The sequence below is a fragment of the Anser cygnoides genome, chromosome 1 (assembly GCF_040182565.1).
Source record: "Anser cygnoides isolate HZ-2024a breed goose chromosome 1, Taihu_goose_T2T_genome, whole genome shotgun sequence".
NCBI classification, from domain to species: domain Eukaryota; kingdom Metazoa; phylum Chordata; class Aves; order Anseriformes; family Anatidae; genus Anser; species Anser cygnoides.
Window position 1 is genome coordinate 48036921 of NC_089873.1, and position 17712 is coordinate 48054632.

The following is a 17712-nucleotide window of genomic DNA, read 5'->3' on the forward strand; positions in this document are numbered from 1 at the left end:
GATGGTTTGCAGACACAGGTTAAAGGGGTTAAGCAAATGCCATGAAAGGCAGAATTTAAGTGTATACACGGGATTTTTCCTAGATTCAACTGTATTTGGAAGAAGAAATCAGGGCAAGGCTTCTGCAAGTTCCTCACGCTTTCATTAGTGCTGGACCTAGTCCAAGCTTTCCCCCTGCAAACACCATGCGAGGCTCGCTGCTGGGGCTCCCTCTCCTCGTGCCTCCTGCAGACTTTGCCCTGGGGAAGCTGGCCTGGACCGCACTGAATTCATCCCCGCAGTGCAAGGTGGTCATTTCCGGGCTTGCTGGCATCGCCGGCGGCATTTCGGCAGGGCCCGGCAGCTCCGTGCCACCAGGCTGCTGCAGGGGGAAAGGAGGCCACCATGTCGGGCTGGTTGAGCCGATCGGGGGGAGTTCAGGTGGGAACAAAGTGCTTCTCAGGGGGAAACGGGCTGACCTCGTAAAACACCGCTCAGCGCCCTGAGCTCCGTGTTCCTTCTACCTTTGCCCACGCACAGAGGAGAAGGGCTCTCTGGGACTGTAGAAGCTGCACTTCCACAGCCAAACCTTGCCTCTTGTGCAGCTTGCCTGTGCCCTGTGGCAGCCCAGTCTCAAACCCTGAACCCTGGCTAAGCAGGTATGGAAGTGCTTGCAAGACTCTTTTTTACGCCTGCAGAGCTTCGTCAGCGTATTTCTGTTTGGAAGGGAATTGCTTTTCTAATCCGTTATTGCTTTATGACAGCTGAAATTTCCTGACTTGATGCCAACACATATGAACTACTAAATGGTTCTTATATCATATTTTATGGTCCATCCTCGGTTTTGAAATAAGCAGCCTACTAAGCAAAATAATTTTTTTTCTGTTTGCAAAGACGTAAGTGTGGACTTTGAGAAAGGGAAGTGGGCATGGAAGGAAATTCAGAAATTGCAAAATGGACTTTAGTTTTTGTTCCTTTTGCAATACAGGCGGCAAGAGACCTGCCGAGACTGCCTTCCTCTCCCGTCTGGGTTTACCTGGCCGTGTCGGCACAGGCCTCAGCTCGGGCTGGTTAACGCAGAGCTCCCGGGTGTCTCCGCGGATGATCCTCCACCTCACGTCCCCCCTTTCCGGAGCCTTTCTCATGCTCCCCTCTCTGGGTGGCAGCCAGGCGGGGTGGCTGGGGGCCGTGGGGGGCTCCAGGAGCCCCGTGGCCTCTGACAGGGGCCTGTGAGCGCCCCTTTGTCCAGCACCGCCTGCGTGCCCGCCATTCCTGCCTCAGGGCTGGGCGTTCTTCCAGCTCGGTGGGAGAAAGAAAAGGTGAATGGTTTGGGAAGGCTCGGCTAGACCCCCCTGTTTAGCTGCTTGAGCTGTTTAAATGTGAAAACGCTTTCCCCATGTGTTCTTTCAGTTACGCCGCTGAGCTTGTAAATTCCTGCAGCTGCACCGCCAGCCGCCTGGACCGCCCTGGTCCTGCAGGTTTCTTCTTTGTTTCCTTTTTTTTAAGAAAAAAAAAAAACAAACTGCGGTACAATTTCAACGTTTTTTCTTGCAACAGCTTCGATTTCACAAATTGGAGGCGAGGGAAGGAAAACATTTCGTACCTCCCCGTCGGGGAATCGAACCCCGGTCTCCCGCGTGACAGGCGGGGATACTTACCACTATACTAACGAGGAACTGTACGTGAGGATGTTGGCGCGCAGCCGCTACATCGCTCTCCGCACGCAGAGCGCAGCGCCGCGCCCCGCCCCCGCCGCGCTGCACCCCGGGAGGCGCAGTCCCCCGCGCGCTGCCCTCGCAGGTTCCCTCTCCGCGCAGAACTACATTTCCCAGCGGCCCCCGCGCGCCGCCCTCCCCTGCTCCCCCCTCCCCTCGGCGGAGGCGGCGCGCGGCCGGCGGTCAGCGTGCAGAGCGCGGGCGATGGCGGCGGACCCCAGCTCGTTCGCGTCCCCCGCGTGCTGCCTCACGCGCCACCTCCACCTGCGCTGCCGCGTGGACTTCGGCGCGCGGGCGCTGCGGGGCGCGGCCGCCTTCACCGTGCGCGCCGAGCGCGAGGCGCTGCGTTGCCTGGTAACGGCGGGCGGGGGGGGGGGCGGGGAGCGGGGAGCCCCCGCGCTGAGGGGCCGGGGCCGGGGCCGGGGCCGGGGCCGCCGCCTGCCCTCAGGCTCCCCTCGGGCTCCCCTCAGCCGTTCCCCCGGCCCCTGCCGCCCCCCGAAGCCGCGGCCTGCGGCGGGGGTTTAGCGGGGAGCCGGGCGCCGTGCCCCTGACACGGCGAGGAGCCTGCTGCCGGCAGGACGGGAGTCGAGCTTTGGGGAGCTGCGCTGAGGGCTTCTCGTCTTCTGGCTCCTCGCTGCGTCGGCTGGTCTCTGATACCGCGAATACAAGCCTTGCTCTGTGTGCGGAGTGAGGCTTTCCTCGTGTTCTTTTATGGTGGGGTTGCTTTGCTTCGGTTGCTTTTTCCCCCTGCTGTCTCCATAAAACCCTTTCGGGGTTGGCGCGGGTATTTTAGGAAAGTCCACTCTGTTAATAACGAAGACCAAAACTTTATTCACGTCCCATATGTGAACGCTGCTGCCTTGTTCATCGCTTGCACGAAGGGCTCGGCTCACGGCGGCCAATTTCAGATTGGAAACCTTGGCAGGCATTCTTGTATCCTTATTCCGTGGCAGCCACGTGAGCTCCTTTACCTTTGTAGTTTGCCTGGTAAACTCCTGTTTCCCCTTTTCCGCGTTCATAGTCAGAAATCATCTTTCACCCTCCTCTCCCTCCAGTTTGTCAAGTTCCGTGCTGCTGTCTTAAAATTCTGATCCCCGGTACTCAAGGTGGTTATTTAATTATTCTGGTTTTACTTAGAAGTATTTAAACTTTCTTTTTTGCTTCAGATAGACTTGTCTTTATGATTTGAGGAGCGCTGTGTTAATTGTTACTCTGTTTAACAAGTAGGTAATACTTGCTTCGTTACAGGTCTTGGATACAAAAGACCTCCAGGTATTTAAAGTGACCGTGAATGGACAGGATGCAAAATTTGGTTTTGGAGAAAAACATAAGTTCAAGGGGACCCCGTTGGAAATCACGCTTCCTTTTGAGCTAAGAAGGTATATACACACTTGCCTGTTCTTTCAGATGCTTTCCAAGCTGTGCTATATAAGCTGCTTTTGTGCTTGCAAGGTCTTTGTGTAAAGCTTTCAAAGGGACTTGTAAATTAAGGTGTCGAATGTATTTGATGTGTGATGTAGATAAAATTAATATTTGGCCTTCATTAGACAGGCAAAGCTTTGGGAGTCTGTACCTGTGTCCAGGTCTCTATATTAGAAACGTACAGAGTGGCTCGCTAAAGTAAGCAGCGAAATGATGTGGGCTGTTTCACAGTTGTTCCAGCGCTTCTTATCGTTAATGTTCTTCACCTACCGGAGTTGTGTCTTGTTTGGAAGTGCTCCAGTGTGGAGCATGTGGAGTTACAGACCCTGTTCTCCTTTCCTTTATACAAGGACTGATCCTGCGTTACCATAGAAGTGCAGGTTGCCACTACAATTAGCTGGGAATATGTTTTCAAGTAATAGAAGTTTTATTGTATTGCCTAACTCAAGTACCCTAAAAAGAGGAACTTGAGTTTTGGCAGCATGATGGAGAATGACAATCTACCTCTTCGAAGTTGCGTGGAATAAAAAGTTGTTGCCAAAGTGTGATACGTTTTTTGGCAGTTTGCATTGTATGCTACAACTCTGTCATCTCGTGCTAAAGCTGAAAGTCCTGATTGTATAAGGAGGTTCACTTCTTGAATAAAATTGTAAGTTGTTTCTTATTGTTTCATTTTCAAAACTGTTTACTATCCCTACAAATTCATCTTTGGTTCTAAATTTTTTCTTCGCTCGCTTAATTAGTGCAGTTTAGAAACATATATGAAGTAGAAGAAAAAAGGCTGTCATAAAATATCTGTCCCTTCTGGGAGAGCACTGGTGGTTTGATGTGCAATTGAATGAATGAACGCCTTGGACAAACAGGCAGCAGCAGAGACATAAGGAATTGTTTATTTTGTTTGACTTTCAGATTTTTTTTTTTTATCACCAGAATTCCTGCTAAGAAAAACCACCTACAAATAGTTCTGAGTCTTGGTTGTAAGAATTTATGATCTTATGTTATAGTCTGCCATGTAAATCGAAATAGAACAGTGATAGGAAAGGTTAAGAGCTACAACTGGAAGTCTGACAGTTCAGTAAGCGTATGTGCCTTATGGTAATACAAATTGTTTTTTCTTTTCCTGTCAAATATGTACTTTGGAATACCAGTTATAAACGAGATATGTATACCTGGTCGGCTTATCTAGTGTCCAACTGTTTTGATTGCTGGAGTTTGTTCTGATTTATGACTGGATTGTTAATTCGAGAGAAATGCATGTATACATGGAGCTTTCAGATAATAAAAGCAAGTACTTCTGCCTGCTTTTGCTGTTGGTCCTGGTTTTGTTCTGCTTGAAAAAAAAAAAAAGATGAACTTGTCATTATTTTTTTTTTGTTTTCTCTTGCTAGCAAGCTGGTGCTAATCCACCACAGAGCTGTTAGATTTAACTTAATACCAGTTCTTAAGCCTTAAATTAAATTTAAACTTTTTTTTTCTTGTTAACCTTACTGCTCGTAGGGTTTCCTAGTAATTATTATTTATAGTATTTTTTTCTTCTTGAGGATCACTTTTACAGAATCTAATATCAACTGCACAGTTATTGTGATTTACACAATGTGCAAATCCTGTGTTGTTATGGCATGTAATATATGCTTTTTTGTTTGCTTACTGTGCTGAATTTCTTATGTGTACAGCATTAGATAGTTGTGGGAAAACTGTATGAACTTAAGTGCTCAAATAGTTTACAGAGAAAGTCCATATTCTCCTTGAACTGTAGAAGAGGAGAAAATTCTGGTTACTAAAAACAATAACGGAAGTGTCCTTGTGACATTAAAATTGAAATAAAACAGCTGATTTTTATAACTGGAAAGGAGAAGTTATAGTAGTGTGCTACTTGTTTGTATTATCAGTGCTCCTGAGACAGCGCAGCAGACCCATTTTCCAGCAAGCTTTGTAGGGGAATGCCGGGAGTGATCACAAGTCCTGTCAAAACTGACTGTGTTCTTTATTGTACAGGGGACAGGAAGCAATTATCGAAATTTCTTTTGAAAGCTCTCCAAAGTCTTCAGCTCTCCAATGGTTTACACCAGAGCAAACTTCTGGAAAGAAACACCCATTTCTCTTCAGCCAGTGCCAGGTTGAGTTGACTAATTTTTCTAAGTTGTTGTTTATGTATCACAGTTGTTGTTTACATATCAATTCCTGCAGTTCCTAAACAGGAGAGGAAGGCTAGTAGGGGAAAGTACAATAACCTATAACTTCGAATTGTGTGTTTCAAAGGCCCTAAACAGAAACACTGAAATAAGGACATTGCTGAGATTTTATTATACGTTTGTAGTTTAATAGGTCCAGAACTGCTTTACCTTTTCCAGTATTCTTGCTGAAGAATATCTAGTCCTTTGCAATCAGCATATGCTGTTGTGGGTTTTTTTTGTTTGTTTTTTTTTTTTTTAGAAAATCTTTCATTATAAAAACTAGTGTAAGCTATAAATGACAGGAAGTATTGGTTTGCAGATAATGAATTCACTGCAGGAGCTGTATAGGTTTCCAATATAATACTGGTTCATTTGTAATCCTTTGTGTAAGAAAGAATGCTACATTTTATGTTTTTTCTTCAAGGCTACCCATTGCAGAGCCATCCTTCCTTGCCAAGACACACCAGCTGTGAAGCTAACGTACTATGCAGAGGTAGATGAATCTAAGTCATGTGCCTAAATAAATGCAACCACTACAATGAGTGATTTGGGTTTTTTTGTAGCTGCTAGCATATGGCCTCAAATAACAACAGAGAATATTGACTTTTAGCTTACTGCAAGAGCCAAAAATGCGCGTATCTTCCCTGTAGCACTTCTCTAGGCATCATCTCTTTTTTTCATTCATGTGTATTTTTATTTCTAAAAGAAAAAAAGTTCTGGAGTAGGAAAAAAAATATAGTCTTAAATCAGGAAAATCTGTCAGTCAAACAACAAAGTGTTGCAAAGTAAAAAATACTTGAAGTGACTTTCATATCCTTAAGTATACTTTCTGGTACGTAGCTGGGGCATCTTTGCAGTGTTGTCATAACTAGTCTGATTGTTTTAAAGAAGCACAAAGAGAGATGTGCATTGTGATGATCAGTAGTCTAAAGAAAGTGAAACTTTGAATATTTGTCAGAGGTAGTCCTTTTGGTTGATTAAATATTGCCCTAAGGCAATATTTTATGCTTTATATTCTACTTGAGGGGGAAAATTTTCGGATAGAAATTTTTTTTACTGCTCTTTTTGCTCTAGCTGTTTCTAGTATATTATATACTCCCGTATGCCAACTGAGTTCCTCACGGTTGCACAACCTTCTTTCAGGTGTCTGTTCCTAAAGAGCTGGTGGCTCTTATGAGTGCCAATCGCGACGGAGAAATGCCTGACCCAGAGGACAGCAGTCGGAAGATATACCGTTTCAGACAGAATGTGAGTGCTACAGGCTAGTAGAGGGATTCTTAATGTCTTTTTTCCTAACTCTTGCAGCTTACAGCCATTTCAGGTGTGTTTTTGATATCACCAGTAAGTAAGTGACTGACAATAGGTTCAACCCAGTAGGTGTTGGTGATGTTTCCTGGACATCTGGAATTCCCAGAAAAGCCTGGTGATTTTTTTGGATGTGCTTAATACGCTGAAAGCTAGTACTATGGAAACACCTCTGCCTGCATTGGTTCTTGGGAACTAATGGGTGGGATTTAATAACATAGGAGTGAATTTTGAAAACCAGATCCTGCAAATTTTAAGCTTACCTAGATTTTTGCAGTGAAGCAGAGCATTGGAATCAAATTAAACTTGAAGTTGGGCACATTCTGACAACAGAGACTATTAAAAAGGTGAAAACTTTGGCTTTTATGGAAAGTGCCTCTATCTAATTAAAAAATTACTTTTGTTAGGATGAAGTTTCATTAAGTGGTGCAGCTAGTTTAATGATTCCAGTGTTCCTACAGTGGCAGTGTCAATTTACTCTCCTGGCTTTTTCGTTCTCACAGCTTTTGGGGTTACAGCTCTGGTGTGTATGGGATCTCTTAGGGAGCTTAGTTCATTTTGCTGAGTAGGCAGCAAAAAATGAAAGATTTTAGTAAGTTGATCTGGACCACTGGAGGGTCTGAATAAGTGCATGGAAGGATGGATGGATGAACTTGAGTGGCTGGGGAGAGGAGTGGAGCCTCAACTCCAGCAGCTGTTGGGTTGATTTGGCTGCTGTGTGAAACTTGAGAGAGGGGAGGGGAAAGAAAAAAAAAAAAGTGGTCACCTTATCTGTGAGCTCTTCAATACAGTACCTGCTCTGTAGAGCCAAAAACCGTTGCAACTCTTGGTCTAGTTTGTAAGGTGTTTGTTGTATGTTACCTGTTTCCTTAAAATTTAGTAACACTGGAATTAGTTTAGAAAACTAACTTTCTTTTGAACAGTAACCAAATCAGTGGTGCTGTGCTATCCTACAGCTACAGGATTTTTCTTTTCAAGCAGAAATGGTACTTAAAATTTTGTGGCCTTTACCTGAAAGATCAATGAAACAAGTACTTTTATCTAAAGGAATATCATCTGGGGAAAAAAAAGCCTTTATCCTAATGTAAGACAGAAAGATGTGGTGGAAATGTACATACTCCTTTGTTTAAATAACTTTGTTTTTCTTTGAATCAATGATACTGATAGCTCACTTTACAGTAAGGTTTTTTTTCATGTTCTCATTTAGGTTCCCATACCTTGCTACTTGATTGCTTTAGTGGTCGGAGCTTTAGAAAGCAGGTGAGTGTATCTGTATAAAGTAAATATTAACAATTGTTTAAATAAATCTTCAGAATATTTCATTTGTTCTACAGTACTGCACCTTGCTGAATTTATTACTGTTTTGTGAAATCTTTGAATCACGCCGTGTGCATCTTGATTCACTCTTGCATCATTTTTCTACTGAATATACTTTTGCTGTAAGATAAAGAAATACTCTGAAGACTCTGGAGTTCATTGAGATCTCCTAAGGGCACTTTTAGCTCAGGGTAGTATCTTTTTTCCTGTGGTAACAGATAAACCTGATTATGTACAAAAGGCAAAAAATGAAATTTTCAGCCTCATTGCTTGTCTGCACAAGAATGTGTTAAGCTAGCCCAGAATAATGCTTGTGTGTTAGGGTTTACAGCATTTTAAAATCTGTAAACGTGTTGTCCATTTATTTGTCCTGAGCAGTGGATACTTATGGCTTGTTTATTTTCTAAAGCTTCTTCTAGTGTCACTTTAGCAGTGGAGAGGAAGACTCTAACGAGTTTCTTCAGCATCATGGGTTTCTCATGAGCACATTAAACATATGCTCTCCGTGTTAACTTCCCATGGAATGATTTCCCGTTCGTGGTGTCTTACTGGCATTTTCACTTTCAACAGGCAGATTGGTCCAAGGACACTGGTGTGGGCTGAAAAGGAGTTAGTGGATAAATCAGCCTATGAATTTGCTGAGGTAGGTAATTAACAGAAATGTTTTGTCAACTAATTGTTTTACATGGTAGTGGAAAAGGAACTGGCTGTAGCTTCGGGTTTTGTCCAGATTTGTTCATCCATAGTCCTCCTTCCTCTGCTTCCCACCACAAAAAATGCTGCTCTTCTAGCACAGCACAAAACTCCTACTGAACAAAAGCACTGATGTGCAGTGTTGTGCTCATCTTACATGTGGGACTTCCCAAGGTCAAAGAGAATGAAGTGTGGGGTCAGTAGCTTATAACTTGTTTAGCGTTTGTAGTCAGACTAACGTGAATTCTTGTTTCAGACTGAAGCTATGCTGCAAACAGCAGAAGATTTAGCAGGACCCTATGTATGGGGACAGTATGACTTGTTAGTCTTACCACCTTCGTTTCCTTATGGTGGCATGGAGAATCCTTGTCTTACTTTTGTGACTCCAACACTATTGGTAAGTGTAATACTGACAAAAATTCAGCTTTTCCTTAGAGCTCGCTCATCCATCAAGTGATGGATGTTAATTTACAGACTGCTAATCTTCCCCCCCAGAGAGAACTCTAAATTTTTCTGCCCCCTTTGGAGTTCAGGGATCATGCATGGAACTGTAGTAAGTGGTGTATATTGAGTTTTACTTGAACTGACAACTATGTTGTCTTACCTTGTCTTTTTTTTTTTTTTTTTTAGGCAGGTGATCGATCTCTATCGAATGTAAGTGCTCAATAAGTTCATGTCTTCAAGCACGGCATAGGCTGAATTTGCATCTTAGCTTTGTAATGGATGGCTGAAAACTTAGTCTCTTGTTCATTGGGGGAATTAAAAGTTAATGCAGTGATTCAAGAAGTCTTACAAAGTGAGTTTTAGTTCTAAGTAAACTCTAGAGAAACTGGAGATGTACCCATTTTTATACATTCACTTATAAAATTAACAGATGAAAATAACGTGGCTGTCTGTATACATAGGAGACTGACTGAAGTCTGCTGCTCAGTTACAGTCTTCTTGTCCTGTATGCTTAAAATCACAACTAAATTGATTTCATCTGAATTGTTTGTAGAGAATTTCTTCCTCTATATATCTATCTACGTACTAGAACTCACATTGGGTACGGTTTTTCTTTTAAAGTGGAAATCGTGAGAATGATGTGAATAAATTCTTGTTTTGTCTGGGAAGTTGAGTACTCTGGATGCTGTTTTATCTCTTTTAGTCTCTCTTACCAGACTGATATACTGCTTAAAAAGTGAATATGATTCCTTACATGAGTTTTCTGCCAAGAAAACTGAAATATTAGACATGGGTACATTTTGCATCATTATCCTGCTTCCTGTTTGCTGTTTTAGAACATCCCAGCCCAGCATTGTTTGCTTATGTGGGAAAGTAGTAATAGTTCATGGCTTGTAATGTATCCAGTGTTCTGTAATACAACTTCATAAACGAGTGCCTGCATGGTACTATCAGAGGAATTATTTTTGTTGATCAATGTGGCTCTGTGACTTGCAAGCTACAAATTCAAAATCCTTTCTGGAGAAGGTCCGTTCAAAGACATTGTTAGTCCTTTAAATAATATTTTATATGGATAAGTTTACAGACCCAATATTATACAATATCAGTTGGCTTTGTGAACACAGTGCAGTAATCCTGCTAGGATTTTCCCTTTCTATAGGGATTTGATCATTCATTCGTTTTCAAGAGGAGTCTGAACAGTAAGACTGTCATTGTTCTTCTGCGTTTTAGGTTATTGCTCATGAAATTTCTCATAGTTGGACAGGAAACTTGGTAACAAACAAAACGTGGGAGCATTTTTGGTAGGTATGATATTCGATGCAATGTAATGCAAACCATGTATTAAAAATGATATGTAAAGAGACCAATGAAATGAATTCTGCTATCCTACCAATGCTGACGTTATCAATGTATTTCCAGGCTGAATGAGGGACATACTGTATACCTGGAACGCAGGATTGGTGGTCGGTTGTTTGGTGAGCAGTTCAGGCACTTCCAAGCCCTTGGTGGTTGGAGGGAACTGCAAAATACAGTAAGTATCTTAAAAGTTTTGACCTAAAACAAAGTTGTATATACCTAAATAAAATAAAGTTGATTTCACATTTCCCACAAATAAGGCTTATGTAGTCAGCTTTTCTAACACCTTCTTACTAGAGGTGCACACCTTTGATTACAAGCTATATGTTGTCTTCCCAGTGCTTAATACACTTAGAGAATAGATTAAGCATTTTGAAATGTTTCAAGCTGTTCTGGAAGGGTGGGCATCTTTCCAGGCTCTCTAGGTTGTTACTGATGTGGCTAATCTGTAGTATTATTATCTGTTAGCATACTAATTGGCAGCTGAAAGCTTGTCAAAATTGTAGAATCATGGAATCATTCAAGTTGGAAAAGACCTTCAAGGTCATCCAATCCAACCATCAACCCAACCTGCCAAGTCCCATCGCTTAACTATGTCCCTTAGTCCCACAAGCTTATCTGCAAGCAAAATCATCAGAATTGCCAGTGCCAAATGCAAATAATGGATTTATTTTTTCATGCATGCTGAGTTATAACTGAGAGTATTCCAAATCTGTTGCTGTCTAGGAGGGTTGTTTAGTTTCATGGTTAGATGTCGTAGTTAAACTTCAATTTTCAGATTTCTTGTCTGTGATAACATAGCTCCTTCTCACTCTGTTTGGGGATGCAGTTTGCCTATTTTATTGTTTCCTTACTGTTTGGTTTTTTTAATACCACATATTTAGAGTGAGTAATTTGTTGAGTAGTTTGTTAACAAAGGGATAAATATTTCACCAGGTGCTCCTGACTACAACAAATGTGAGAGTAATGAACTGCTTTGGGATGACAGAGACATGGTGTGATTGATCCTAACATCTTTCTGTTTGATGTGGGGTTGGTCACTGGTGCAACAAAATGAGGGGACAAGAAGGTTCAGTAAACTGTGTTATGTACAGATTCAGAACTTGAGAAAAAGAAAGATGGAATGATTTCAGATGAGGCTCTCTTTATCTTGGATTGATGATACCTGTAGAAATAGGATTAGTGGTGACTTGCAAAAATGTTAGTCTAGAAAGATTCATGTATTTTCTTTTATCTTTGTCACAGATAAAAACTCTTGGAGATACAAATCCCATAACTAACCTCGTCCCTGATCTGAATGAAATAGATCTTGATGCTGCCTATTCATCTGTTCCATATGAGAAAGGCTTTGCTTTGCTTTTTCACCTTGAACAACTTCTTGGAGGACCAGGTAAGTGTTGGTCAGACTTCATATATATTTTTGCCATTTTAATTTCAAATATTGAAACAATTGTTTGTTCTTTTTAACTGTTAGATGTCTTCATGGGCTTCTTGAAGGCTTATATTCAGCAGTTCGCTTATAAGAGCGTAGGAACTGATGAGTGGAAGAAGTTCTTGTACTCATACTTCAAGGATAAGGTTTGATTGTATTTAAAGCCTTTCAATTATATAAAACTATGACTTCAAGAAGGTAATTCCTGAGTTAAGGACCAGTTCTTCTTCTTTCTCCTCTATCTTGATCTTAATGCGATGCAGTCTGGAATCTTACAAAGATGGGTTTGCATTACGATGCTTTTTTTCCTAGATGTATTTTATTTCTGTTATGTTTTGTTTTGAAGTACTGTGTATAAGATTCTCCAAGTTAATTGGAGGGATGCTGGGGGGGGGGGAGTCAAATTGAAACTAGTCTTTATAGGGTATGCTTTTGTCTAAAAATGCTTAAAATCCAGTCAGAATTTGTGTTGCTTGTAGGTAGATATTCTTGATAAAGTTGACTGGAACTCTTGGATGCACGCTCCAGGAATGCCACCAGTGAAGCCTACGTAAGCTTTATTTTTTTATAGTATGTTTTCCTTGTCCAGATTGCACGTGATTTTTCAAACAGGCATGAAGCAGTTTGTAAACAGGGTAGAAGTCTTCCCATAAGCCTTTTATTAGAAAACATCCTTGCACTATGTAAAAATAGATAAATGTTTATATAGAAGAAAGTGCTGCTGTTAATATTTCATTTTTTTTATTCTGGTGAAAATTCATTTTATTTTGAAATTTGCCAGGCAAGGTATCTTTTTTTTTTTTTCCCTGATAGTTTGCTAGAATAATACTCTCTTTTCACTTAGATGGTGTAATATATGTTCAATATACTTGGAAATACCAGCCAGTTTAGAGGTGTATGAGATCAACGCATAGTGTCACCTATGCACAAGATGCTTGTAACTAAAACAAAAATACATTTCACGGTAACTGAACTTTAGTAAATTATGTTTCAATATTGAGTTGAAGCCTACAATGAACAGAAGTGGAGCCATTTGAAAATAATTTCTAAGCATTCTTGTAAAAACATTACAGGAGCTTTTTGTGTTTCCAAAGTGTGATCCTTTGTTTTTAATCTCTGACAGCTATGATATGACACTAGCAAATGCCTGCGTCGCCTTGAGCCAAAGATGGATCAAAGTGAGTGGTTCAAGAATTCTGCTAACGTCTCTGTATCTTGAAAAGCTAATTTTCTATACACAAAGTGAGCCATTCTCTTCTGGAATATATCATTTGCTGAGAGGGTATGCATTTATTATGGTGATAGTATTGCTGCCAGGGATTTTGCATTCTGTATACTAGCCTTTCATCACGGAGTCTGTGGATTTGCTACGACTTCTGTACGTGAAATGCAGTACTTTTTTTTTTTCCGAGGCACACAGCCAGCTTTGTGTTACGTGGATGTAACAACCAAACTGAGAATGTTCTTTTTGAAACCCTACTATTATGGCTTGATCAGAAACATCAAGAGAGATATCTCTATGTTACTGATTATATAGCAGTAATACCTCTGTGTTACACTAGGGCTAGGATGTATTTCTTGTCAAAACTTAAAATGCATAAATTTTAATAAATACCTAATAACCATACAATTATCTCATAATTTTAACCATTAAACTCATACAACCAACAAAGGATTCAATGTACCTTCCTTTTGTTGGCTCTGTGGCTTTTCACTCTACTTGTATATTATCTTTAACTTTGTTTTCTCAGTGTAAAATTTTATAGAAAAAGTATTTGATTTTCATGTGGCTTTAATAGAAAGATAGGGGAGACAGAAAGATCAGTGGGGAGGAAACAAGTAGAAGTGAAAGTGAAGAAATACCAAACATCAGACAATGGCTTACCTCCTCCCCTCTCCACCATTAGAATCTTGTAGCGTCTACTGTGCAAATACAAATCGATGTGTTTTTATGGGAAACGGAGCAAAAGTAAATGGAGATGTTGAAACAAAGTTAACACCTGTTTGTGCTTTAGAATACCAATTAGAAACTTACTTAAACCATTCTCTTCTAGGCAAAAGAGAGTGATTTGGGCTCGTTCAGCTCGGCAGACCTGAAGGGAATGTCATCTCATCAATTGATCGAGTTCCTGGGACAGTTGCTGCTGGAGGTAAAAGCATGCCTGGGGTAACCCGATTCTTGTATCACAAAAGCAGGCACAGAAGACCAAAAGTTCTTTGGAATTAAATTGTCTCTTAAGTCTTGCTAAAATAACCTGCTCTAACCATATGTAGTCTCTAAAACCATCAGCCCTACTTAGTTTGGTTCTTCAGCTGATGAACAACATATGAACTACTTGGATTGAAAGATAAAAACAAAACTAGAAGGTGCTTGAATTTGTCTGTATGTGGTGTTTGCGACCTGCAAATGAGCTATAAATGCTGTAAATGAAACAGAATTAAATTAGTTCAAGATTTGTATGTTTTGGTAGTACTGGATGTGGGAATTTGCTAACCATTACACTTATTCCTTGCCCTTTCCCTAATGTTCTGAAGAGGTGAAAGGAACCAGTTCAAATATTTATCATGATAAGCTTGTAAATCCTTTGTAGCATCAATCTTCTTAAATGAACCTGTTTATTTTTGGAGTATGTGGAATGAAGCGCTCCTCTGGCTTATTTCTGACTATGCAATATCCTTTTTCAGGCTCCTCTTCCCGTGTCACATGTCAAACGAATGCAGCAAGTATATGACTTCAATGCTATAACTAATTCTGAAATACGATTCAGGTTTGTTCTAGTATGAACATTTTTTCTCACTTTAAATGCTTCCATAAAGCAAATTGTGCTGCCTCAGAAATGGTCTGAGCTATACTGTTTTATAGCTCTGATGCAGTCATTACTATTTATGTGCATGTGTAAACCTGCTTACCAGAGTGGTATTGTTACTTATGAGTTGGGTAAATATAGTCTAGTAGAACAACAGGAAGGGAGCAGTGGATTAGCTGTGCTTTATTCACATCTGTCATGCTTGCAAAGGAACCTGATGACCTGATAATTTATTTTGGGGGCGGTATTGGATAATACACTACTGAGCCTCTCTTTGACTCAAAGATACTTGAAAAATCTTTCCATTTGTCAGTCAGGACTAGATCTTCCGGGTTGGCCTAATGAGTTCTGTTGATGTTGTGTGTGTTTTTGTTTGCTTGTTTTGTATTTCTTTTCCAACGCAACTCGGAAAACTTTTTTTGTCACATCTTAATGCCTGCTATTACAAAGCTTTTGTGTCTTCAAAATAAGTAGATATCAAGAGAAGTCTCTAAACAAGTAGGAAAAGCTTTTTGCTAAATGGCTTGATTCTTATGCCGTCATAACTTCTACTTTGTATATGCATTGTTAAAACAGGTCACGTGTTTAAAAAATATATATTTTTTTTTAAATTAAAAAGTTTTTTTTTGTTCGGGAACAAAAGTAATCTTCACAAATATTTAGAAGAATTACATACTTTGCTATTTTTACATACTTGAGTACATTTGTGGTGGTGATATTCTGCCTTATTGCTAAATTAGAGTTCTTCATTCTTTATCATTAATAAAACTAAATGCTTTTAAGCATACAGTATAGTTCTTGTAAATATAGTTCTTGTTTCTTGAAAGATTATTTTCTTATGTTTTTAAAACAAAACTTGGTGAGGTTTTGTCTGTGTTTTTCTTTAAGTTTTTTGGTAACTTGGTCAATGTGGAAAGTACTTTATAATTCAGCTCTGAGTGATGCAACTGGATGCTGCTCTAACATAAAAAATACATAGCCACAGAAAAAAAGACAATTTTGGAGAAACTTTGAAACTTTTTTTTGTGTTTTATGGAAAAGTCCACTTTGTAACATGCCGTTCAGACACTAAATATTTTATATTGCACTTAAGTTAGTATTTTATGTATGCTGAAATTCTAGTCCATGAGTACACAGCACTTTCTAGGGCACTTATGGAAGTAGAATCATAAGACAACTGCAAATGAAAAATATCTTTTTTCCTTTTTTTTTTCAGATGGCTACGCCTCTGTATCCAGTCCAAGTGGGAAGAAGCTATTCCTCTGGCTCTAAAAATGGCAACAGATCAAGGGAGGATGAAGTTCACTCGGCCATTGTTCAGGTAAAAGTAATCTCCGAATTGTAGGAGCTCACAGGGTTGGCGTTTTTAGTACAATGGAATATATGTCTTGACATTGTGAATGTATTTATGTTATATTTTATAGTGATAAAACAGAATTCTTTATATACCGCCAACAAGCTTATCTTCAGAGTCACTTTCCACTTGCTGACTTTTTTAATAGAGGAAATACTAGTTTCTCAGTATGTCCCTTAATGTGTGGCTGTCAAGAGAAGAGTAAAACTTTGAGAAAATCTGCATTATACTGTTTTTTCACAGATTTTTTATAACACTGTGCTTTTTTTTGTTGTTTTTTTTTACAGGGATCTTTACAATTTTGACAAGTCTCGAGATCTGACTGTCAAGACATTCCTAGAGCACAGAGCCTGTATGCACCCAGTCACATCAATGCTTGTGGGCAAAGACTTGAAACAGGATCAGTGACAAATTTATTGATTGCTTTGAAATTTTCTAGTTGCTGAAAAAAGACTGATTCTGCAAACCATTCATATGTGTGCTTTATTATGCCATAAAATGATGTGCTGCTTTGGTACTAATTTAGCTTAAAATGAACTTTCTGGATCAAATTTGGTACTTTCTGTTTTGTACCTCCCAAGTTATTACTGCAAAATCACTAAATCTCTGGAACTGGGAGGAAGGTTTTCTTACAAGCAATTCATGGAACATGCAGAGAAGCTGTATAAGATGTAGTGAATCATGGAATTTAAAAGCATGGAAAATTAACTGGTGGACGGCATAGCTCTTTGTGCATAGCTTTCTTTTTTCATAGTAATATGCAATTGGAACTTCAACTATCTGACAACTGAAAAATAAATCTTTTTATTGCTCAGTCTACTCGTGTATTGATCTGTACAAAAAGTGTCAGAATAATAGAATTATAGAATTGTTAAGCTTGGAAAAGACCTACCTCCATGATCGTGTGGTCCAATTGTCCACTACCATCAATACTGCCCAATAAACCATGTCCCTAAGTGTCACATCTACCCTTTCCTTAAACACCCCCAAGGATGGTGACTCCACCACCTCCCTGGGCAACCTGTCCCAGTGCTTGACTGCTCTTTCTGAGAAGAAATGTCTCCTATTTCCAACCTGAACCTCCCCTGGCGCAACCTGAGGCCATTCCCTATAGTCCTATCACTGGTTACCTGTGAGAAGAGGCCGACCCCCAGCTCCCCACACCTTCCTTTCAGGTAGTTGTAGAGAGCAACAAGATCTCTCCCGAGCCTCCTCTTCTCCAGACTAAACAACCCCAGTTCCCTTAGCTGCTCCCCATAGGACTTGTGTTCCAGGCCCTTCACCAGCCTCATAGCCCTTCTCTGGCTGTGTTCCAGGGCCTCGATGTCCTTCTTGTTGTGAGGGGCCCAAAGCTGAACGCAGCACTCAAGGTGCAGCCTCACCAGAGCACAGAGTACAGGGGGACGATCACCTCCCTGGCCCTGCTGGCTGCACTATTTCTGGTACGAGCCAGGATGCCACTGGCCTTCTTGGCCACCTGGGCACACTGCCGGCTCACGTTGAGGTGAGCATCAGTCAGCACGCCCAGATCCTTTTCCTCTGCACAGCTTTCCAGCCACTCTGCCCCAAGCCTGTAGTGCTGCGTGGGGTTGTGACCGAAGTGTAGTACCCGGCACTTGGTTTTGTTAAACTTTGTCCCATTGGCCTCAGCCCATCAATCCAATTACCTTATTTACTCTCCTGTGTTGTAGGAGAATATTTTCCACTGGTGTGA

At 40.8% G+C, this 17712-nt stretch overlaps 1 protein-coding gene and 1 non-coding gene across 3 annotated transcripts; one reads left to right on the forward strand and one right to left on the reverse strand.

Moving 5' to 3' along the window:
- Positions 1 to 1582: 1582 nt before the first annotated feature.
- On the reverse strand, positions 1583 to 1654 carry TRNAD-GUC (transfer RNA aspartic acid (anticodon GUC)). The gene has a single exon. It is a non-coding gene; the product is annotated as a tRNA-Asp (tRNA).
- Positions 1655 to 1818: 164 nt separating this feature from the next.
- On the forward strand, positions 1819 to 16813 carry LTA4H (leukotriene A4 hydrolase). Of its 2 annotated transcripts, none has more exons than XM_066994787.1 (19): positions 1819 to 2048; positions 2943 to 3073; positions 5112 to 5232; positions 5715 to 5783; positions 6434 to 6538; positions 7803 to 7855; positions 8483 to 8555; positions 8862 to 9002; positions 9236 to 9259; positions 10280 to 10350; positions 10469 to 10580; positions 11651 to 11795; positions 11880 to 11983; positions 12317 to 12387; positions 12961 to 13015; positions 13892 to 13987; positions 14523 to 14605; positions 15861 to 15965; positions 16286 to 16813. In XM_066994787.1, exons 1-19 carry the CDS (start codon positions 1899 to 1901, stop codon positions 16404 to 16406), a joined length of 1830 nt encoding a protein of 609 aa, XP_066850888.1. In that variant the 5' UTR covers positions 1819 to 1898; the 3' UTR covers positions 16407 to 16813. The 2 variants fall into 2 exon arrangements, with proteins under 2 accessions (XP_066850888.1, XP_047917179.1); XM_048061222.2 differs by lacking the exon at positions 1819 to 2048 and adding an exon at positions 2185 to 2408.
- The last annotated feature ends 899 nt before the right edge of the window (positions 16814 to 17712 follow it).